We start from the raw sequence: 20153 nt of genomic DNA on the forward strand, positions 1-20153 counted from the left end.
CAATGCCTCTTGCTTCTGTGAACACAAAAAAGCATGGCTTAGGGTAGGATTGCATTTCAGGGGTGAAAAACTTGCCTAGGATGTACAAGGCCCAGGACTCATTTTCCAGCACCATATAAGTAAATAAATATCACATGTGAGATAAAAATGAATCATTTGAAAATACATGTATTTAACACAACTTTATTAGGCACTTGTCCTCAGACCAGTGTGCTGAACATTGCCCTTGAGGAGTTCATAAGGGAAGCTGTATAATAAGGTTGAGCATTCTGTGATACGTCCACCAACATGCTTTGATCTGTTTGTTACTCAACTTCTAGTTTCCTGGGCTGTCTTCAGGGAGACTGGCAAATGGCTGATTTTATTCTGCACATTCAGTGTAAGATTTGCCATTTGAATGTCGAGAACTTTAAGTCCTGTGTTACTTTGCAGATTTATTCTCTGAAAGTAAACATGACTCCTTAGCTGTATAGTACTTGCTGTAATTACACACCGGCTTCAATACAGGCAAGGCAGGCTGGCCAACTACTTGGCTTTGTTCCAGCCCCGTGGAGTTTATGGATCTGCTGGCAGAACATCTTCCCTTAAGGACTGAGTTGAGGTTTAGAAGACGTAGGCTAGGTGGGAATCCTATGTCCTACCCACCCAGGCTTGCCTCGCCCTGTTCCCAGGGCCAGGGAACCATAGTGTCCCTTTCTGTGATGTCATCATCAGCATGGTAGTCCCATTAGATGAGGCTTGGTAGTTTCTGGAAACTGTATAAGCTATGAACACACATTTCCCAAATAGCCTCCCTCTCCTATAGACCCACATTCTAAAAAGATAAGTGGAATTCATTATGGTCAGTGGGTAGGTTAGACTGCAGTACTTAGAATGAAGCAAAAAGCTGCTCCTTGGTGTTCTTGATCAGCCTAACACCGTCTTCTCTAGAGTTAAAAGAAGCACCAAGACAGGAAACCCTTTGACTCTGTGTGTATTGTGGACACTCTGGGGAAGTGTCCTCTCTGCAAGGTCACAACCCTAAGAGGGCTTGTGCCTAATGTCATGCAGTCCTCGTACCATACATGGCCATGGCTGAATTAAGCTTAAAACTCATAGAAACCGATTTCTATCTTTGGACAAAAGAAACAACATGTAAGATACTCTAGTGTAAAGTTAAAGTAAATCTGAGCCCAGATCACGATGATTTTCTGCTTGCTTTTCATCAGCCCTATCCTTCCTTGACAGTCCCCATGGTGGGAGCTAGTTCAGTTGTTTCTGGAGATTGTAAGCTTACTGCAACGTGTCCCATCACTCAGTCCAAATTCATCCAGTCGAATAGCTAATGTGATAGCTTCTGCTCCAGAGGGGCTCTTTGTTGTGGATTCCGGGCTGGTATAATTGGCTGTGCTGCATTAGCACTATTGGAGGCTCACTGGGACAAGGTTAACTGAGAATACCCAAATGGTCATCTCTGTCATTTCAAACTTGGGTTTTAAGATGTAGGCTGTTTATTGTTTCTTGATGGTGGTCTAATCTACAATCTAAGATTTTTTTCACTTTCTCACCTAGGCCCTTTCTAATGTTTTCCCCTTCCCACATATCTTGTATAAAATATAAAATAAAGTGAGAACTGGCCTCAGTATAGTCACTGTGCGCTGCATGCCTGTGCACATGTAGATGTGCTCATCTGTGTGCGCACATACAAAGACAAAGGAAGGTGCTGGGTGGTTTCCTCTGGTTGTCTGTCTTACTCCTTTGGGACAGGGCTTTCAATGAATCACAAGCTTGCCATTTCAGCCTGGCCAGCCGGCTAGTGAATTCTGGAGTGCCCCTGTCACTGCCCCTGCATTGTTAGGGTTACAGGAATGTGCAGACATGCCAAGCTTTTTATTTGGGTTCTGGGGATTTGAACTCAGGTCCTCATGCTTGCCCAGCGAGTGCTCTTACTCATGGGGCCACCTTCCCAGCTCCTCTCTAGTTTTTGACTACAGCTGCCGTATATTCACCAACTTGTGATTAGAGGAGGGTTCTGGTTTTGTTCTCATGGTGAAATCTGAAGATCAGGGCTGGTGAGCAAAGTCTAGGAACATTGGGAGTCTGGTTCTCAGATGAGCCACAGGTTGGCTGAGGAGGATCAGGCTTGAGGGTCATCCTGCCTCCTGTCGCTCTGCCCACTGGGACCCATGGAAGAAAGAAAGCTGTTGAGCAGAAACGGGAGAGGTAGGAATTTTAACTGTAACCCTGAGTCTTTTACCAGAGCTTTGTTCTCACACTGGGGCTAAAGTTGATCACCCAAGTATAGAAATGATTGTGTGTGCATGGTGGTGGATTGGCTGAATAAACCAGGCTCAGCCCAACCAATACCATAGGCTAATTTCATGCCAAATGGCTTGGGCTTTTGACCCTGTGCCTCAGAAGTGGGAAACTACATGCGTTTAATCTCTTGACTATCTCCCATGCCCTTTTATTATAGTTCTGGGGATTGAACTCAGAGCCTTGTGCATACTAGGCAAACTAAGCTACGTTTCTAGTGATGAATTCTATCAGATTATTTCTTCTGAGAAAAGAGTGCATACGGGTTCAGTCTTGAATGGCCTCCTCCCCTTAGTGAACTTTGCATGCTTGTATAATTGAGAGCTGAGCTGGGAGCCAAAGGAAGCCGTCGGCCTCCTGTGAACACATATATAAGAGGACCTTCCATTTGTCCTTTTCCTATAGGGAAAAAGTTAAAGTAGCTCAGACAAGTCTAATGAACTTAAACTTTTAAAACTAAAGGCTTCGATGAGAGTCTTGGGGAAGAGGGTGTTGGGAAGGAATGAGGACTCAGCTCTGGGGCTTCACCCACTTGCAGATTGCCCCTTGAGCACATCCTTGAGTCCGGGAGTCAATAAAGGTACAGCCAAACAAACACTGTTGTTGGCGCTGGCTAGGCCTCCCTGACTTGTAAGTCAGGCCAGGCCTACAGGTGAGTGAGTCAGTCCCGAGAGCTGCCCAGACGACAGCTGTGGACACCAGAAGGATTTGCTTCAAAGCCTGTCAAGAGTTGTTTTGTCTTTTATCATGCTGTGCTGCTGTTTCTAATGATCCTTCTCTCCATCTCCCCTCCTCTTTCTTTCTCCCTGTTCTGTCATGTCTTGAAACCACTACTAAAGGTTCTGTCTCCCCCACGCCTTCCTGGCCCTCTAAAGGACCGCTTTGCATGGCAGCCCCCCACTGTCCACTGCAACCACAAGGACTCCCTCTACATGAGCTCACCAAAGCCTTACATGCCATCCAGCACCCCCATCCAGCAGAGCCCCTCACTGCCTCCGCCCATCCCTGTTCCCCTGGCAGCTAGACTGGCTCCCAAAGGTGCGGTATGTCCTGGTTCATTGCTTTTGGGGTCCATGGTCCTTGATGCTTCCTTCCAACCCCAGCAACACTATTTAGCCTCCAGATTAGTGTACAGTAAGAATGTGAGCTCTAACCCACGTCATGAGGCCACAGGGAATAAAAAGGTCAGCAGCTTATATGTCCCATGTTTATCCGATAACATTTGCCGGGCAACATTGGAAAACTACTCTCCTGTTGCACGTGACTCAGCCAAAGACACTCCCTCGGAGGCTGCAGGCACCCAGGCACCAGCTCCCAGCCTTGTCCCTGGCACAGCCACAGCCAGCACAGGAAAATCACCCCCTGCTCCTCCTCCTGACGCTCCCAAGCTATTCTTTGACCACTGCAAAGATGCTGGTAACCTTGGTGAGAATCCCACACTGGGGACATGGGCCTCATTCCCAGATGCAGTGAGGCCTCCCGGGCTAGGCCCCCATGTTACCTCTGATCCTGAAAGCCAGAAGAACAAAGAAACTTACCTTTTGCAGCCGTGTTATCCAGCCAAGGCAAGAAACTAGGAATATTTGTGTGTCTTCTACGCTGTCTCTTTCAAGTGGCTCACTTGTTCTCTGGGCTTTCCTACTGTTCCTCTCCTTATTAGGGATACAGCGCTTGGATCTCTAAACCTCCCAGCATAGCCTCTTCTGTCTCCCTGTCTCTTGTCTGTAAATATCTCAGTATGCCAGAGCGTGGAATTCATAGACTAATACTGTAGTGAGATAGAGTGTTTATATCCTATGACAAGGTGCTGAAAAAACTGAATTCACTCCCAAGCTTGCAGGCTCTATGCTGGTTGAGTGGAGTTAGACACTGCCTGCTTGCCTGCCTGCCTGCGTGTTCTGTTGTTTGCTCTTTCTCTCTCATAAAGCGTTAAAAGGGTTCAAAAATAGATGGATGGAAAGAGAACTTGGATGGGGCTCCCTCTGTGTCATAGAGTGTCAGGAGGCCAGCTGGCTAGCACTGGCTAGCACTGGCTGTCTCATGTACTCTGAGGAAAGGACACTGATTAAATATTTCTCCAAGTGCATCACTGCATGTCCATACGCAACTGTTTCAATGTGGAATTCCTGCCTCTCTGCAGTCCCCTTTGCATAACGACCCCTTATTTCCCACAGGATGCCACCTCCTCCAGCCCAGCCCCGTCTGAGGTAATAGTTGTCCCTCTCTACCTGGTTAATACTGACAGAGGGCAAGAAGGCACTGCCACAACTCCAGCATCTCTGGGGCCACTTGGCTGCGTCCACACTATCCCGGCGACCACCCCTGCTGCCTCACCTCTGACCTTCCCGACATTAGATGATTTCATTCCCCCTCATCTGCAGAGGCGGCCCCATCACAGCCAGCCAGCCAGTGCTTGTGGCTCCCTCCCCCCTGCTAGCCAGAGGCCACCACCCTCACCACCACCTCCGCTGGTCCCTCCCATACCGGAGGACCTCCACAGAGCCTTGGAGCCTGACCTCCCGGGAGCTGTCTCAAGTACCGTAAGCTTGCTGGACCCCCTTCCCTACAGCTTCCCTGAATGTCTGCTCCTGGCAGTAAAACCCTTTCTCACTGAAGTACTAAGTTCTGAGGGGGCCTTGGCCACTGTGCTTGTGTGATGACTGGACCTGTGTTTGCTGTCTCCGAGTGCATGCCTCCCATGTGCACCCTGTGGGCCACCTGTAGCTGCGCTTGACTCGAGAACCTTCTCTTCTCTGCTCTGTTGGGAATGCATGTCTTCTTGATGGAACTTTGTCTTCCCTTTGAGAAGCACCCGTGCTCTTTACCTTGCCTGGTCCTGGGCTTCCTAGGCTCAGTAGATATAGCACAGAAGGCTGAAGAAAGCTGCAATGTCCTGTGGAGAGCCACAGGCAGGCGTGATGCTCGGAAAGGAAGGAGCAGAGAGGTTGTGAGGAGGAAAAGTTTCACTTTTGACTCGTTTCATAAGTGGGCTCTCTTTTTAACAACTGCAGAGACTGGGGAGAGGGAGGGAAAGAGGGGGAGTTAATTGAGTAAATGGATCTGAAAATCTGTGTGTTAAGACCTTCTCACAAGACAGAAAATTGCTAGGGCCCCTGAGGAGGAGGCCACTGTGGTTTTGGTGGCAAACTTGTATGTCAATAATTGTGGGAAGTTAAAAGGTCTTGCCTGTTCAGTATGAGTCTCTTCACAGACAGCTCAGCTGCTTCTGGCACAGTATGTTTCCTTCCTTAGGAGCCCAGGATGAGAGAATCTGAGTGAATCTCATCATATGAGGACATTCAGAAGCCATAGGGTTCAGTGGTGTTGAATAGTAACTCTTCCCATGATAGGAACTCATGGTTTAGCTCAACACAGGTGAAATATCTGGTTTCTGCAAGCTGCATTACTGAGGATTTTTCCTAGTGAATGCATAAGTTAAAGTAACTGGTTAGTTAGTGATGGTTTCATCCTACAATGTTCTAAGCAACTAGGTTTCACAGGTATAAGGCTCCTGCTCTTAAATGATCTGGGGGATGGTTAGAGTACATCTGCTCTCAATCTAGAGAAGTCTAGTTTATATATCACGACTTTGATTGAGTGGGTCTGGGAAGGGGCTAGGACTGGGGCCTCTCACTTGGTTGTAGGTATCCAAGGGATTTTGATGTTGGGGCCATAAACACCACTACTGATGTACAGTGAGCCAAGTATCATGTATTTGATGACTGAACTAAACACTTACTAGTGTCCTTGATTGGAAGAAGTATGCTCAAGAAACTGGCTTACATGACTTGTTAAGCTGAATCAGAGAACAGGGAGGAAACTTCTTATTTTGCTCAGCAGGAAAATGATAATGAGGCATTAGGCACACAGAAGCTGGGAACTTCATGAGCTGGACATCTTGTCAAACCTCCAGCTGCAGCCCAGGACAGTTAGACCAGAGCTAGGTATGCTATAACCATGAGTTTGGCCCTTCTACTCAAGCTTTGGAACTCATCTCTCCTGCAGACTGATACATACCCATCCTATCCTCTTTTGCTGAACCTTTAGGTGAATTTGAAGGTGTTCTGCTTTAGGATGTACTGTCTTTCCAGTGTGTTTCTCTGTGCAAGCAAGTATAGCGAGTCTTACCGGAGAGCACTCAGATGTCGCTGTAAGCTATCCTTCTGTTGGGCGTTTGTTTTAGCTCTAGGTTTGCATATTGGGTTTGTTTTTTGTGTGTTAGGACAGATCAGTTGGGATAGTGTATGCAGTTTGTCCAACTGGCCTAATTGTTCTGCAGTAGACTCTCCAGAAGTTGGCTTAGCGACATTTATTTTGGGGCTTTAGGTAACAGAGTAAGAGATTTAAAAGCAGACTGTCAGATTCCCCGTCTAGATGCCCCATGGGTGGCATCCAGGCCATAAGTTGATATAAATCCCTCAAGCCTTGGGAAAATATTTTGCTAACAAAATTGAGCTCATAGAAGTGACTATCTAGGGACCATCTAAACTAAAGCCCATCCAAGACATCAGTGGCAAAGTCCCTACTGTGTGTCAAGACCTGTCCATGGTGCTGAACCCCACACCTCTCCTGATGAGCATTCTATTGCCACAAAGCTTAGCCCATACACTCCCTTGCTGGTAGATAGCTTCTGTCACTTACAAAGTGTTTTTCTGAGCACCTGCTATTTGTAGGGTGTTGCATTGTGTTGTGGCAGAAGAGGGAGACATGTGGTTCTTGTCTTACAGGTGGTGCAGTGGCTGTCTCTGAGCATAATTGTTTCAAAAATAGCTACCAAAATTTTGTTCTTAAAGTCCTTTAAGAATGCCATCTTGCCAAGCATAGTGGTGCATGACTAGAAGCAAGTGAATTGCTGAGCTTGAGTCCAGCCTGGCCTACATAGGGAATTTCAAGGTATCCTGGGCTGTGCAGTGAAACCCTGTCTTTAACAAAAGAAAAAAGAAGAGGAATGCCACCCTGAGGATATAGTGTTTGCTTAGCTCAGTCCTAAGTTCAGTCCCTAGAACTGGGCGCGGGGATTGCCATCTTTGCTTTAAGGTTTGAATAATATAAAATAAAAACTTTGCAGAACCTGTAAGTGTGGTGGAGGAAACCTAAGGCTGACATTATCCCCATTATCAGATTATAAAAGTGTTAGTAATTTGTTGATATTTCTGGTGACACTCTCAGGTTTTTAAAGTCAGGATTCTCCCATGACTTGGTTCAAAGGACTTGGACTTCTGTTGTTCTGACACTGGAGAGAAGAAGTGTTCCGGCAGGGTAGGGTCCTGCCACAGCTGCTGAATCTGCTCAGTGATTCTGAGGTTCACAGTAACTTCCCTGAGAGCCATTAGCCATTACATAGGGACTCCTCTTTGTTCTTATCTCAGTGACTTGTCTGACATCTCTCTATAGGGTGCCTAAACTTCCCTGGCTTTTCCCACTTAACCAGCTCTCGTTCTTGGATCGCATTTGGAATTGCATGAGTTTTGCATGCTATTCTATTTTGATTTGAATTTGCTTTTTAGTAACCAGATTGATACACAACTTTTACTAGGTGAAAAAAAGGGGCAATACTGAGACTTTCCGCAACATTTACTTACCTTCCTTCTCTTCCCCATTACTAATACCTACGAGGAGAATACATTTCCAGTTTAACTGGAATTAACTCATTGGCTATATTTTTGTTTATAAATAACGTCTTGTAGAGAGTTTCATTCCTTCTTCTCACAGAGTCTTAATTCTAGATGTCTTATGGTCACGCTTCTTTTTAACGTTTTGTTTTTCAGGGCAGCCCTTTAATAAATGAAGTTTCTTCTTCCCATATTGAAACTGATTCCCAAGCCTTCCTTCCAACAAGCAAACCGTCATCTGCCTACCCCTCCACCACAATCGTCAACCCCACCATCGTGCTCCTGCAGCACAATCGAGGTAAGGCAGCCTCTTGCAGGGTGCTGTAGTCAGCAACTCTCCCCAGCCCTGCCCCAGGCCATCTGCCCCAGCCTCCTTGTAGGACCCACAAGGTCGATCAGCCCTAGCAGGGAGACAGAGACCCCTGATCTGGAATGATGTCAGGTACCTGTAAAGCTGGGCCACTTCAAGTTCATTGCTTATACCCTGTCTTTTGTGTGTTTACCTTCAGACAGTTAATGTACAAAAGTGAAAGTTTGTGCCTCCTGGTTCTTCATCGTGTGATTTGTAATGGTGCTTTGCCTCAAACATGTGGCTACAATATGTCTTTTAGGTGCTGTCATAAATGACTGACCTGTTCGAAGTAGTAAGTTTCTAGAAAGTGCAGTTTTGAATACCAGATTTCAAAAAAGGAAACACTGAATAGATTGTCTACAATGTAAAGCGTGTTTCTGTGCCTCTGTAACAGAGGCTTCTAGACTTTCTCCTGGGAATTGGCTAGTCCTCTTCTCACAGCATATTCTGTGGTAAGTGGCCATTCAGTGGCAATCTCTGTGGCAGAGACTCATATGTCTGTTTGCACTGATTCCATCCACATGGCCCGGATGGCTCTGCCTGCTTAGGCTTCTGATGGAGTCCTATGTTTCTCTGGATGTTCTAGCTGGTCTGGCTCATCTCTGAAGGGGCCTCAGGGTCTATAAAACCCAAGAGCTTTGAAGTAGTCATTATACGCTTTTACCTTTCTGCTTTAAAATTCAGGCAATGATTCTAAATCCCAACTTTTCCATTTTGGTGTTGCATGGAGGCATAAAGTTCATTCAGTTAATGAACGTCCTTTTGCAAGATGAAATGGGACGTTTTCAGGCCATCTCCCTGGAGAGGACTCTTCTATGTTGAACTCTGGGAGCAGTGCAGGGCTGTGTACTGTCTATAGTTCAAAGTTTGGTTCTAAATCTTTTCTTGTCACCTTCTTCACCCACTTCATAGCCTCCTCCCCTTCCTGCCCCTCCCTTAAAGAAGGTGGAGCTAAAATCCAATTTTTCATCACTTTCCATACCAAAAAGAAATTTCTCTCACTTAAAATATGTTCGCTCAATTCTTAAATGGTTGCTTAAGTGGTTTCAGGTTTGTTTTTGTACTGTGTGGCCCCAGTGTTCTTCCAAAGGACAGAAGAGTCCCACATCTAAGTGTCCATTCTCTTTCTAGCCCTGCCACCCTCCCTGGCAGCAGCTTTCTTTACCAGTGTCTATCATGTAGAACAAAGAAAAATGTAGCAAAAAGCAAAAGCCTCTCTGTGAACTCCTTCATGACTCATTATTCTAAAAAGCAAGTTGGTTCCCAGAAAGAAAGGCAGTTTCTTAAAAAAACGGGATTTATTCCCCAGGCAACTTGCTTTTTGGGAAATGCCCAGCGTAATGTCAGCTGCTTTTGCCAAGTCCCTCTGACAACACCTACAGGGATGTTTTCAGACACCAAAATGCCTGAGTTCCCTCTTTGTTTCTTCCTTGAATAAGTGAAATTTTCATATTCATCAGAAAGGACTTTTGGTTCTTGCCTTTCTCTTGACCAAGTCCTACTTTTGGGTTCAGAAATTAGAGTTGTCCTTCAGAAAAGCATGTGAGTAATGATCTTACGGGGGACTTTTTAAAATTAGCTAGTGTTTCCTGTAAAGTGATAAACGTGGGTTCATCCCAGGTAGGGCAGGGAAGGTAGGGAAGGGTAAAAGAGGGTATCCATTAGTGGGGTTTAGATCAAATACTTTGGGTGCCTGCTTTGGAATGTCCCTGGTTTGGCATCTCTGCTTCTCCTCACAGAACAGTTTCTTAACTATGGCAAAGTTTCCTTCCAATTTTAGTATATGTGCTGCCGAAGCGAGCACAATGGCAAAGTTTCCTAAGGGCTGGTACCTTTACTCTATATCTGAAATTCTAGTTTAGTCATCATTGACAAAAAGTTCCATTTTTTTCTGTCTAGTCTGTCACAGGGCACAGATTGGCAGTGATCCTGTCTCCCCTAGCCAGCCTCCTGACATGAGGGGCAAACAGGCACTGAGCCTCTGGCCTGGCTGTGCTGGTTGTGGGTAGCACTGTCTCCTTTCCACTGTTCCTTGAACTTCCATGCCTGTGTGTTCATGGCATCGCTTGCCCTCGGTCAGGGAATCAGGGCTGAAAGAGGCCGTGGTCCCCTGCTCAGGACCTTTCTGCCTCTTCTGTGTGTTGGATTATGAGAGTTGAGTTAACTTGCAGCTCTGGGGATGGGGTAGGAGAACAAGGTTCCAGAGTTCAGAAAGTTTGCCAGGCAGGCCATTGTGGTTGGCTATGGACCACCTTGGAAAGCAAGACCTTCACTGTTCCCAGACAGGTCTGTGGACAGGAACGGTCCAAGGATCACTCCAGTGCTGTTGACTGAAAACTAGGTGTCACTGTCTGTGAGATGTCCTGTGAAAGAACAGCCTTTGTACACCTTCAAAGTAGGAGCAGCAGGGATTTCTCAATTGCTTCATTTCTGCTGGAAAAGGAGGACCCTGCTGCACCTTGCAGAATAGAATGTGGCAGCCATAAATCCTTTAGATGCCATAGCACTGTGACGTCACAGATGAGGAAACTGAGGCCAAGAGGTTACTCGATTGGTCATTGTCATATGGCAAGTTTTCTGCCTAGCTGAGCTTGGAACTCCACTCGGCATCTGGTGCAGGTGGTGCGGATTCCATGCATAAAGCTTTGGTGGACAGCTGCTGGTCTCCTGGCCTGGAGCTCCCACACTGCTGTTTACTTCTCCCCCACATCGATGCTAGCATCAGGATAGGAATGTGGCCATGGGTGACGGTGACAGCGCGCATGGGCCAGCATGGTCTATTTTTATCTCTCTGCTTGGTATTTGGCAGCTGTAGAAGGTAAAGGTTACTTTTGTGCTTATCGAATAGTGAGTGCGCACAGGATGCTGCCAACAAGACCTAGGCCTCCGTCCCACATGATTACCTAGGAAGGTGAGCAACCGCATTAAGGACGGTGGGGACTAGGTCACCAGGGTTGGGAAGAGCTGAAGACTGTAAGCTAGAGATTTTGGTTCTAGAACCAGATGGTTTTTGGTGTTATCTTGAGTAATCTAAGTCCCTAATCCCTTAGCTAATGCTGATAATTTTTTAGAATTTCTCTATTACCCTGGAGCGGGCAGATGTTCAGTGACTAAGCTACAGTGTAAGGTTGTCCACTGAGGAAAATAGCTGTACCTAACAGCCAAAGCTGTTGCTAAGATTGCAAGTGCTAGATGAAAAAGCTCTAACAACAGGCTGCCATTTGACAAGCTAGGAGATGGCAGTTGTTAAGTCTGATTCTTAATGTGCCTACCAAAAAAGTTCAGAGGCCTGTCTGTGTGAACCCAGAGGGGTTGGAAGGGTCATGAGTGAGGAGTCACCTTGAGACAAGAGGAAAACTACGAGAACACTTTGGTGGGCCCAAGTCCTGGTGCAGATCTGCAGGTTGGGGAGCTTGGGGACCTCTTGCTTCTATCTTTGGGATAATAGGAGCTGCATCATGACCACTGCCTTAACATCCAAACCCAGAGAACAGCAAGGACTAGGGTGTGATGTCCTCATTAGCTATGCTGGGACTTCTCTGTCTTGCCAGGTGCTGTATAAATATCACTTACATTGTGTTCTTTTCTCTCATCACAGAACAGCAAAAACGACTCAGTAGTATTTCAGGTAGGTGAGCCATCTGTTTATTTGCCTGATAACTTCAGATCCTGTTCAAGCTGGCGTCCAATCGACACAGTCTTCTGAATGTCTCTGTGTGTTGATTGATGAACCTCAGGGATAATGCAAACCAGAACTGTAAATAGAGGTTTGTCTCCCGCCCACCAGTTTCCAAATGCACAGTCAGAGGATTATTACTAATTATAATTGTCTGGCCAGTGGTTCAGGTGTATTACTGACTAGCTCTCACAGTTAAATTAACTCATTTCTCTCAGTTTATATTTTACCATGAGGCTCATGGCTTGTTACCTCACATCTTGTTTTTCCAGCAGCTAAATGGCTACTTGGCATCTCCCTTACTCTGCCTTCTTTATCTCTGTATCTTTGTTTGGATTTTCCTCCTGGCTCTATTCTGCCTGGTCATTTGGACAAATCAGATTTATTTATCAACCAATAAAAGCAACACATTCACAGCATACAGAAGGATTTCCCACATCACAGGAATAGTTTCTGTACCCTCGAGCAGACAGACCCATGAACCACAGTAGTCAGCCTGCCTTGTGGAATTGTGATGTGTACCCAGGTAGCCAGACCAGACTGCCTGTGTGCAGACCAATGGAAGGTCTCCAAAGAGTGCTCTGTTGCTCCGTCTCTCTCTGATTAAGTGACTCAGGGATTGGAATATGTGGAAAGTTCTTCCCTTTTTGAATAAAAAACAAACAAACAAACAAAAAACAGACTGCCAGTAGATGGATGACCCTGGGGACAGGTCTAAATAAGTACCCCTAGACCCACACAGTGCTTGAAGCTCCGCTTGGACTCGAGCTGGTGTCAGTATCTTCTGGAAAGCTTGTTGAGACTCACTTTAAGAGGGTCAGATTTACTGGACAAGGGTGGCAGCTTGGATCCCAAGCAACTGATGCTTTCTTCCTTGATGACCACACCCTTACCCTTAGGTAGAGAGTAATCACCAAGGTCCCTGATGGTGGAGTGACCACAAATATCATCAGTAGTCAGGGCTCACTCCTGAGGGGGTATACAGGATGAGACAGTGCTGGGCTAGGGAGGCTTGAGATCCTGGAGAAACCCAGGGATGGAGGTAGTCAATCCTTCCCTGCTGCTTCCAGTCCTGGTTTTCATACTCCAGTTTTTTTTTTTCTGTGAAGGAAGAAAGTAGCCGTGTCTCCCAGATTGTTGTGAAACTCCTGGGACATTCTGCTAATGGGCGGCAATGCCCTAAGCTTTGTGCTAAGAGCTTAGTAGACATGAAACACTGTTGTCTGCGGGTGCTTGCGTTGACTCTGGTCTGTTATTGAGTTCTATTCTTGTGATTGGTGCAGAGTCAGTTCTGGGGTTGCAGAAGGGAGCTGTGCTGCCCATCAACAGCTGATGGCGTGGTGTGATGGCTTACTACTGTTTGGTCATGGGCTCCTTGGGAGGAGCTAATGAAGGCAGTTGGTTCACTCTTCAGACAAAGCCAATGTGTACACAGGGCACATGGAGCAAGGGCTCATGAGCTCTAGCGTTAAGAACCTCTGATCCAGTGAGTAGCCAAAGCCACCAGTTTTTGAGCAGCTGCTATGTGGTTTCTGCATGACTTTAGCATACCACTGCTCTTGTGATTTGGGCAGAGCCTGAGTGGGGAGGACATGAGGTTCTCACACCCTCTCAACTTTATCAGGACTTGGTGACAGCACCAGAACAGGCTGTGGTTAATCTCAAGGTGCCCTTCACAGCCCTTCTTGAACTACCAGGTTCAGTGCACTTGGTTCCCCTGGCCAGCCCAGGTGGCCATGGGTGGAAAATACACACGCACGCACGCCCGCACACACACACACATGAGCACGCACGCATGCACACACGCACACATGCCCGTACATGTGGAGGTGGGCAGGGGGAGAGGGAGGCATTTTCTTTTGCCTTTGGTAGCTTGAAAGGGTTGTCAAAATTGATGGAAAAAGCATCTAGCTACGTGTTGGGAGACCCGGAGGTTTTTTTTTTTGTTTGTTTGCTTGCTTTTGTTTTTTACCCCTCACAGAACTGTTTGTCCCTGGGTAAGTGACTTCACTTCTCTGGGAAACATGCTAATTCTTGGTTCTGCCTGCAGGTACTGATGTGTGTGGTTGAAATGAGAAGGATGCTGTCCACACTAGTAAGGGCCTTGTTCATGGGCAGGTCTCTCCTCTATGCAGGCAGGCTTAGTACACAATGCCCTTGGTCTCCACTAGTCTCCAGGAGCTTCTGAGAGTGGCATTCTCTAGCCTCTAGAGAATTCTCTGGAGCACATGAGTGAATACCCCACACCCATACATCTGAGACTCAGGACTGCCAGCCTCCTTCCCTTCAGCACAGTTTTAGTGAATGTCTGTGGAGCTCACCACCCAATGAGAGAGTATTGGTCTTCTCATTTCGATTACCAGTACCTGCTAGAATAGTTTAAGGAAGGAAAGTTGGTTGCTTGTGGTTTTAGGGGATTCAGTTGGTCATGGTGGGGAGGGCATGGTGGATCTGTTCACACTCCGATGAACAGGAAGCTGAGAGAAGCAGCAACAAGAGGGGCCAGGAAAAGATGATGGCCCCAGTGAGGTGTTTTCTTCAACCAGGGTTCAGCTTCACAACCTCCCAGTCTTGAATTCATGATGGATTAATCCATCGATAGGGCAGAGTCTTCCCAGTTTAGTCATCTTTGAAAATGCCTTCACTGGAATATCCAGAGATGTGCTTTACTAATATTCTAAGTATTTGTTACTCCAGTCAACTTGACAGTCAAGAGGAGCCATTGTGGAGAATTATCAGAGGATGGAGCCTTCGTGCTGTTTGGCTTTTTGTGGTTTGTGGTCTCCCTGATTAAAGACTGCAGGGACTGACATGGGGCTAGGGAGGGCTCTGCCCTTCCCCTAGAGAAATATAAGAATTGCTTTAGACTGTCACACAACTTTGGATATACAGATAATCTGTCCTACTTCCTTCTGAGAGAGACCCCATTTGAGGTTGTCAGCATTTGTTTACTGATTCAAAACTTTTAAAAAATGATTTATTTTTATTTTATGTATATGAGTGTTTGCATGTATGAATATATGAGTACCATGTGTGTGCCTAGGGTCCATGGAGTCTAAAAGAGGGCAATAAATCTCTTGGAACTGGAGTTAAAGATGATTGTGAGTTACCATATGGATATTGAAAAAAAACCTGGGTTCCTGCAAGACCAGAATGTGCTCTTAACCACTGAGCCATCTCTCTATCCCCCAAGTCAAGATCTTTTGAAGCACACCGTAAAGCCAGAAAGAAACAGCCAGAATATGACGTAAAGCATCAGAATGTATACTGTGAATTCAGAGGGTTGCTCTGACTGATGTGGAACAGTTAAGTGTCACTTCAGGGGTTTACCATATCAAGTCACATTTTTCTTTGGGGCCTGATCCCTCCATATACTAGAATCCCATCACTTTAAGCTTCTAAAGTTTAAACAAAGGGGGGGAGGGTAACGCTGATTTTATAGATCAAAGTAACTGGGAAAATTAATGGAATCAGTGTTACAATGGTTAGAATCACTTGCCATAATCATTTTTTTTTTAAAGATTTACTTGGCCAAGAAACCTTGGCCAAGTGTCTGTGGTCATCAGCTCATAGTGTTTACATACCAAGCAAGGTGGAGTTTGGAATCAGCTCACTGGCCCCTTTTTTATTTCACTTGAGGAAGGCCTTTCCAGGTGGGAGGAAAATGTTCAGAGACCCAAGTCAAGGGTAGACTGATAGCTCAGTCCTCTTGCATTCTGAGTTTTCTGATGGATCTTTGGCCTTGCGTTACAAATTCCAGAAATCCTAGGGAGACAGTCTGATCTAGCCTCTTTGGAGGTTTGTGGTGATGATATGGGGATCAGGTTGACAAGGATATTTAGAAATCATTCTGCACTCATAGACAGAGCAAGGCTTGAAGAAGCGTGTCTGAAGTCAGGGGAGAGTGACTCTGTTGAGTGGACTGAATGTTAGAAACCTGAGCATGCGCACTTCACTGTTTCCAACCCCTCAGCCATTTCTTCATACATGGACACCTCTGACTTTGTCACAGCTTTGCATGGAATCCCAAATCCCAGCTTCCTGCCAGAGTGCATTCATTCCCCTGCCAGCACTTTGCACTTCGCTCAATCAGGGAGCACTTGCTAATTAGTGGAGGGCTGGGAGAAAGACATGCTTTATTCTTCACTGATAAGACTTTGGGCTCCCTTGGCTTACGCCCCTTTGCTGTCCATCTTTTATCATCTGACACACTCCTTCCTCTGTGTTGAGTTCACCCTTCTTTTTCACACATGTATCCCTTTCTCTGCAGTCTGATACCTGTTGTTGTTGCCTTCCTGAAATTGCTCTCTCTGTGTTTTTGTCCCTTTCCTGTTGCTCAGATGACTTCCACGTAGGCTTGGGGATTCTCTGCTTCTCTTCCTGTTTCTTTGGTATTTTTCAGTGTGTGATTTCAGCCCTTGGCTCTGCTCTCACTTCCTTCTGCCATAGAGATCTGTCATTATTCTTGTGCTGGTGGCTGTATAACTCCATCCTGGCAAGGTGTATCATCTGGGTCTTGTAGCATCTCCTGGATGCCTGTAAGCCCCCCCCCCATTTTTTTTAACCACAGTGTCTTCTTATCTTATTGAAGGGTTTAGTGCCATGCCAAGCACCTCATTAAGTGAGAGTAGTTCAAGGAGGCACGCAGTTGTTGATGCTGTTCCTTCTCCCAGGAACACCCTACACTCTCTTTTCATCTGATTGACTACTCTTAGACAAGTTGACTCTGAAACTAGATCCAGCAACTAAGTTTGCTGCTGACTCCTCTGTCTGCCTCGCTACTCTGCATTCTTATTGCTGTCCCACTAGAGTATAAGCCTCTGAAGATTAAGAATCTGAGAGGTTCACCTTCATATCTACATGCAGAATGCTAGGCATAGCATCTAGCAGATGCTTGGGGAATACCTCTTCAGTAACTGGATGGTCTAGCTTTGAAAAGCAGATAGTAGCTAGTGACCATGTAATCTGTACACCACACCTGATATATTTCTTGACTCTCTGTAAGTGCCAGTCATAAGCCAGGTTGAATAAACTGTAATGAGCACCAAGCAATGTCTAGCTTTCTGAGTACTTTGACTTACAGCATCTTTGTGAACTTGCCAATGGAAATGTCATTCCCATATTTTTTGAATGAGAAAACTAAGGCATGGGAAAGTTAAGTGAGGAGAGTTAAGTGCCTTCCAAGACAAAAAAATTAACTTTCCAGACCTGACCTGCTCCCTTACCTTCCCAGAGATCTTCAGAACCATTCCATACCTCTGTAGGCCTCTCTTAAAGAGCCAGATAACAAGCATTTGATGCTTTGCAGACCATGTGGTCACAGCTTACTCAGCTCAGCCATGGTAACACAAAAGAATTCATAAATAATGTGTGGACAGACCATCATGGCTATGTTCCAGTGAAACTTTACGTATAAAAGCAGGTGGCCAAGGGTCGGCTAGACTTCACTGACCCCTAGCCTACATGGGGCTAGTTCCAATTGGAAGTTAGCAAACATCCCTTTCCCCTAGCTGGATTGTGGGAGAGTTTTTCCGCTTTGGAGTTCAAGCCCATGATTGCTTTTCATTTCCAGATCCTGCCTCAGAGCGGAGAGTGGGTGAACAGGACTCAGTGCCAACCCCGGCAGAGCTCACCTCGCCCAGCAGGGCTGCTGAGAGGAGAGCAAAGGATGACAGCAGGAGGGTGGTGAAGAGTGCACAGGACCTCAGCGATGTGTCCATGGATGAAGTGGGCATCCCACTCCGGGTACGAATGCGGACCTGACAAGTGCTGGCAAGAGTGTGGCCTTGAGTGTCTGTGGACTCAAAGCTTGGAGGGGGTCATGGTGGCTTATGGGAGGAGGGTTTTTCTCGTTGACACCAGCACAAACCACACCCCTTTGAGCATACCCAGACTTCTCCAAAGTGGGTGTAGGAGAATAAGTCTCAAAAGAAAAGGAACAGCCTGGGCGGAGCAAAGTTGAGGAGCTTTTCTGCAGCAGAGTACTCAGGCTTGGGTTGCACATGCTCCACGGGCACGGCCGTTGTTGCTGTGGAACCCCACTAGCAGTTCTTGCTCCAGAGGTGGGGTATCCCTGGCAAAGTGAGGCTGTGTACCTGGGTTCAGGGAGAAGATCCTTGAATGAGAGTTGCCCCATCAAGCAAGGTGAGCAGGACAAGGCAACCAGGCAAAGGAGGCCCTTCAAGGCCTTCAGAACCACCAGGCCTCTTCCTGAGGCCATGTGTGCCAATGCTCCTAAAGGTTCTAAGGAGCTCAGGGAAGCCTGCCCTTGTGGCTTGATTCAGGGGAATCCTACTCCTCTCTATGTGTCCACCAGGCCACTGGCTGCAGTATGTGTCTTTGATTTTCATTTGGAAAATGGGACTTTTTTTTTACCCTTTCAGAGGGTAGATAGAAACAGCAGTAGTTTAAGCCTTTGAAGAACCCTATGGTGGTCATGTGTAATAACAGAGAAAAAGAACTGTTACCAAGAGGAATCCAGCTACCTGTGCTGGACTCTATGTCACATCGCCACTTGAGCGGTGGAAGCCATTATCATTTTCATAGATTGCTGCCGCTGTCAGCCTAGCTGTGCTGTTATGAACACTCAGCACAGGCTGCTTCTGGAGCAAGGAGAGGCTCATGGTTCTGGAGGTCTGAGTCCAGAACTGAGTCACCTGCTCTGCAGGGACCTCTGGCAAGGCTAGCATGCATGACAAGAGTGCACATCAAGGTCAGCACGCATACTGTGTGCTGGGGAGCAGAGAGAATGGCTGGCTGGCATCCCAGATCCTTGTGGAGAAGCCATCCCCAGTATTCTAAGGACCGCTCCTTAGGCCATACCTCTTCAAATACCTCAGCACCTCCCAGTGCTGGCACCCTGGGAGACAAGCCATGAACCACAGAGGACACACACCCAAACACAGCATCAGAAAGGCACTGGCTGCAGGATCACATCACTCTCTCAAGATCTCACAGTGTGGGGTGGCAGAGTGTGTACAGCTGTTACGTTAGCTGGCCCTTCTACTTTTTAACACCTCTCTGCCTTGGGCAGTGCACTTTGACACCTTCTGTTTAATCCTCTTGTCTGTAAAATGCGAGTGATACTATTCTATCTTGCCACCTTATTTTACTTTTCATATTTGAAAAAAGGCCTAGCTCCAGGTGAGTGTGAAAGCCCTGGGATTGGGTGCCATTTGAGTTCTATTTTAATCTATGTGTTCTAAATGTGGCTTTGTGCACGGTGACTTATATACATTTATACAGAATAATCCAGAAGGGGCAGAGATAAGACTGTGGTAAGCAATGACTTACTGCCTTGTGATTCTGGGAAGCAGAGAGATTGTCTCTAAAAATGAAATTTTAAGAAAGATTAGGCAAAGGCCTAGGGAGATGGTTCAGTGGTTAATCCCAGTACTCAGGAGGCAGAGGCAGGCGGATCTCTGTGAGTTCAAGGCCAGCCTGGTCTACAGAGAAAGTTCCAGGACAGCCTCCAAAACAATACAGAGAAACCCTGTCTTGAAAAACAACAACAACAACAAAAGCACTTTCTGCTCTTACAGAAGATTCAGAATACATATGGCTGGCTCTGATGGCCTCCCTTGATGCTACGTGCATATGGTGCACATGAATTAATGCAGGCAAAGCATCCATATACATAAATTAAAAATAAGTACATCTTTTTAAAAGAAAGAAAGCATGGGCATATTTCAAATCTGCCTTTGTCTGTTACATCCTTAGGCCAAATCTCATTTTTCAAAATCATATCTGAATCTCTTATTGTGGCTCAGCTTTCTCAAAAGTTTTGCCTTTGAGGTTAACTCTAGAATCCCAGGCACCAGCCTGGGAAGCCAGCATGGGACTGATCAAGAACCCCTGAATCTGGGTGTCAGTGAGGAGGCCTAGGGAATCTATTGAGCCTTGGGCAGCAGATCAGTACCCATCCCAATATACACATGGACTTTGGACTTCCATAGAACAATGTGAGGTGCACTCTCACCCTGAACTCTTGGGGAAGGGTCTAGGCCCTGCCCTGGATGAAATGACAGACTATGCACACCCCCATGGAGGGCCTCACCCTCCCTGGGGAAATGAGGGGATAACGGGGGGGTGTTGGGGGAGGGCACGGGATGAGGGGAGGGAATGGGAGAGGGACCTGGAACTGACTTGTGAAGCAACCTCGTTTCTTATCTAAATTTAAACTGGAAAATAAAATATAAAAAATAAAATAAAAGGATCA

The 20153-nt window shown here is 46.4% G+C and overlaps 1 protein-coding gene and 1 long non-coding RNA gene across 51 annotated transcripts in view; one reads left to right on the plus strand and one right to left on the minus strand.

Annotated features, from left to right (window-relative positions):
• The window catches only part of Sorbs1 (sorbin and SH3 domain containing 1), a 224215-nt gene that overhangs the window by 130215 nt on the left and 73847 nt on the right, over positions 1 to 20153 (plus strand). For 40 of the 50 annotated variants that reach the window (XM_040744733.1, XM_040744762.1, XM_040744828.1 and 37 more), the window contains 4 exons: positions 4470 to 4835; positions 8064 to 8205; positions 11858 to 11887; positions 17508 to 17680. In XM_040744733.1, coding sequence (XP_040600667.1) covers positions 4470 to 4835; positions 8064 to 8205; positions 11858 to 11887; positions 17508 to 17680 — 711 coding nt within the window. The remainder of the gene's footprint in view (positions 1 to 4469; positions 4836 to 8063; positions 8206 to 11857; positions 11888 to 17507; positions 17681 to 20153) is intronic. The other 10 variants (XM_040744825.1, XM_040744826.1, XM_040744868.1 and 7 more) reach the window with 6 other exon arrangements.
• LOC121140193 lies at positions 168 to 4457 on the minus strand. Its single transcript, XR_005877000.1, has 2 exons — positions 3834 to 4457; positions 168 to 2180 (listed from the first exon to the last, which is right to left on the minus strand). It is a non-coding gene; the product is annotated as an uncharacterized LOC121140193 (long non-coding RNA).

Source organism: Mesocricetus auratus, unplaced genomic scaffold, assembly GCF_017639785.1.
Source record: "Mesocricetus auratus isolate SY011 unplaced genomic scaffold, BCM_Maur_2.0 Super-Scaffold_4256, whole genome shotgun sequence".
Taxonomy (NCBI): domain Eukaryota; kingdom Metazoa; phylum Chordata; class Mammalia; order Rodentia; family Cricetidae; genus Mesocricetus; species Mesocricetus auratus.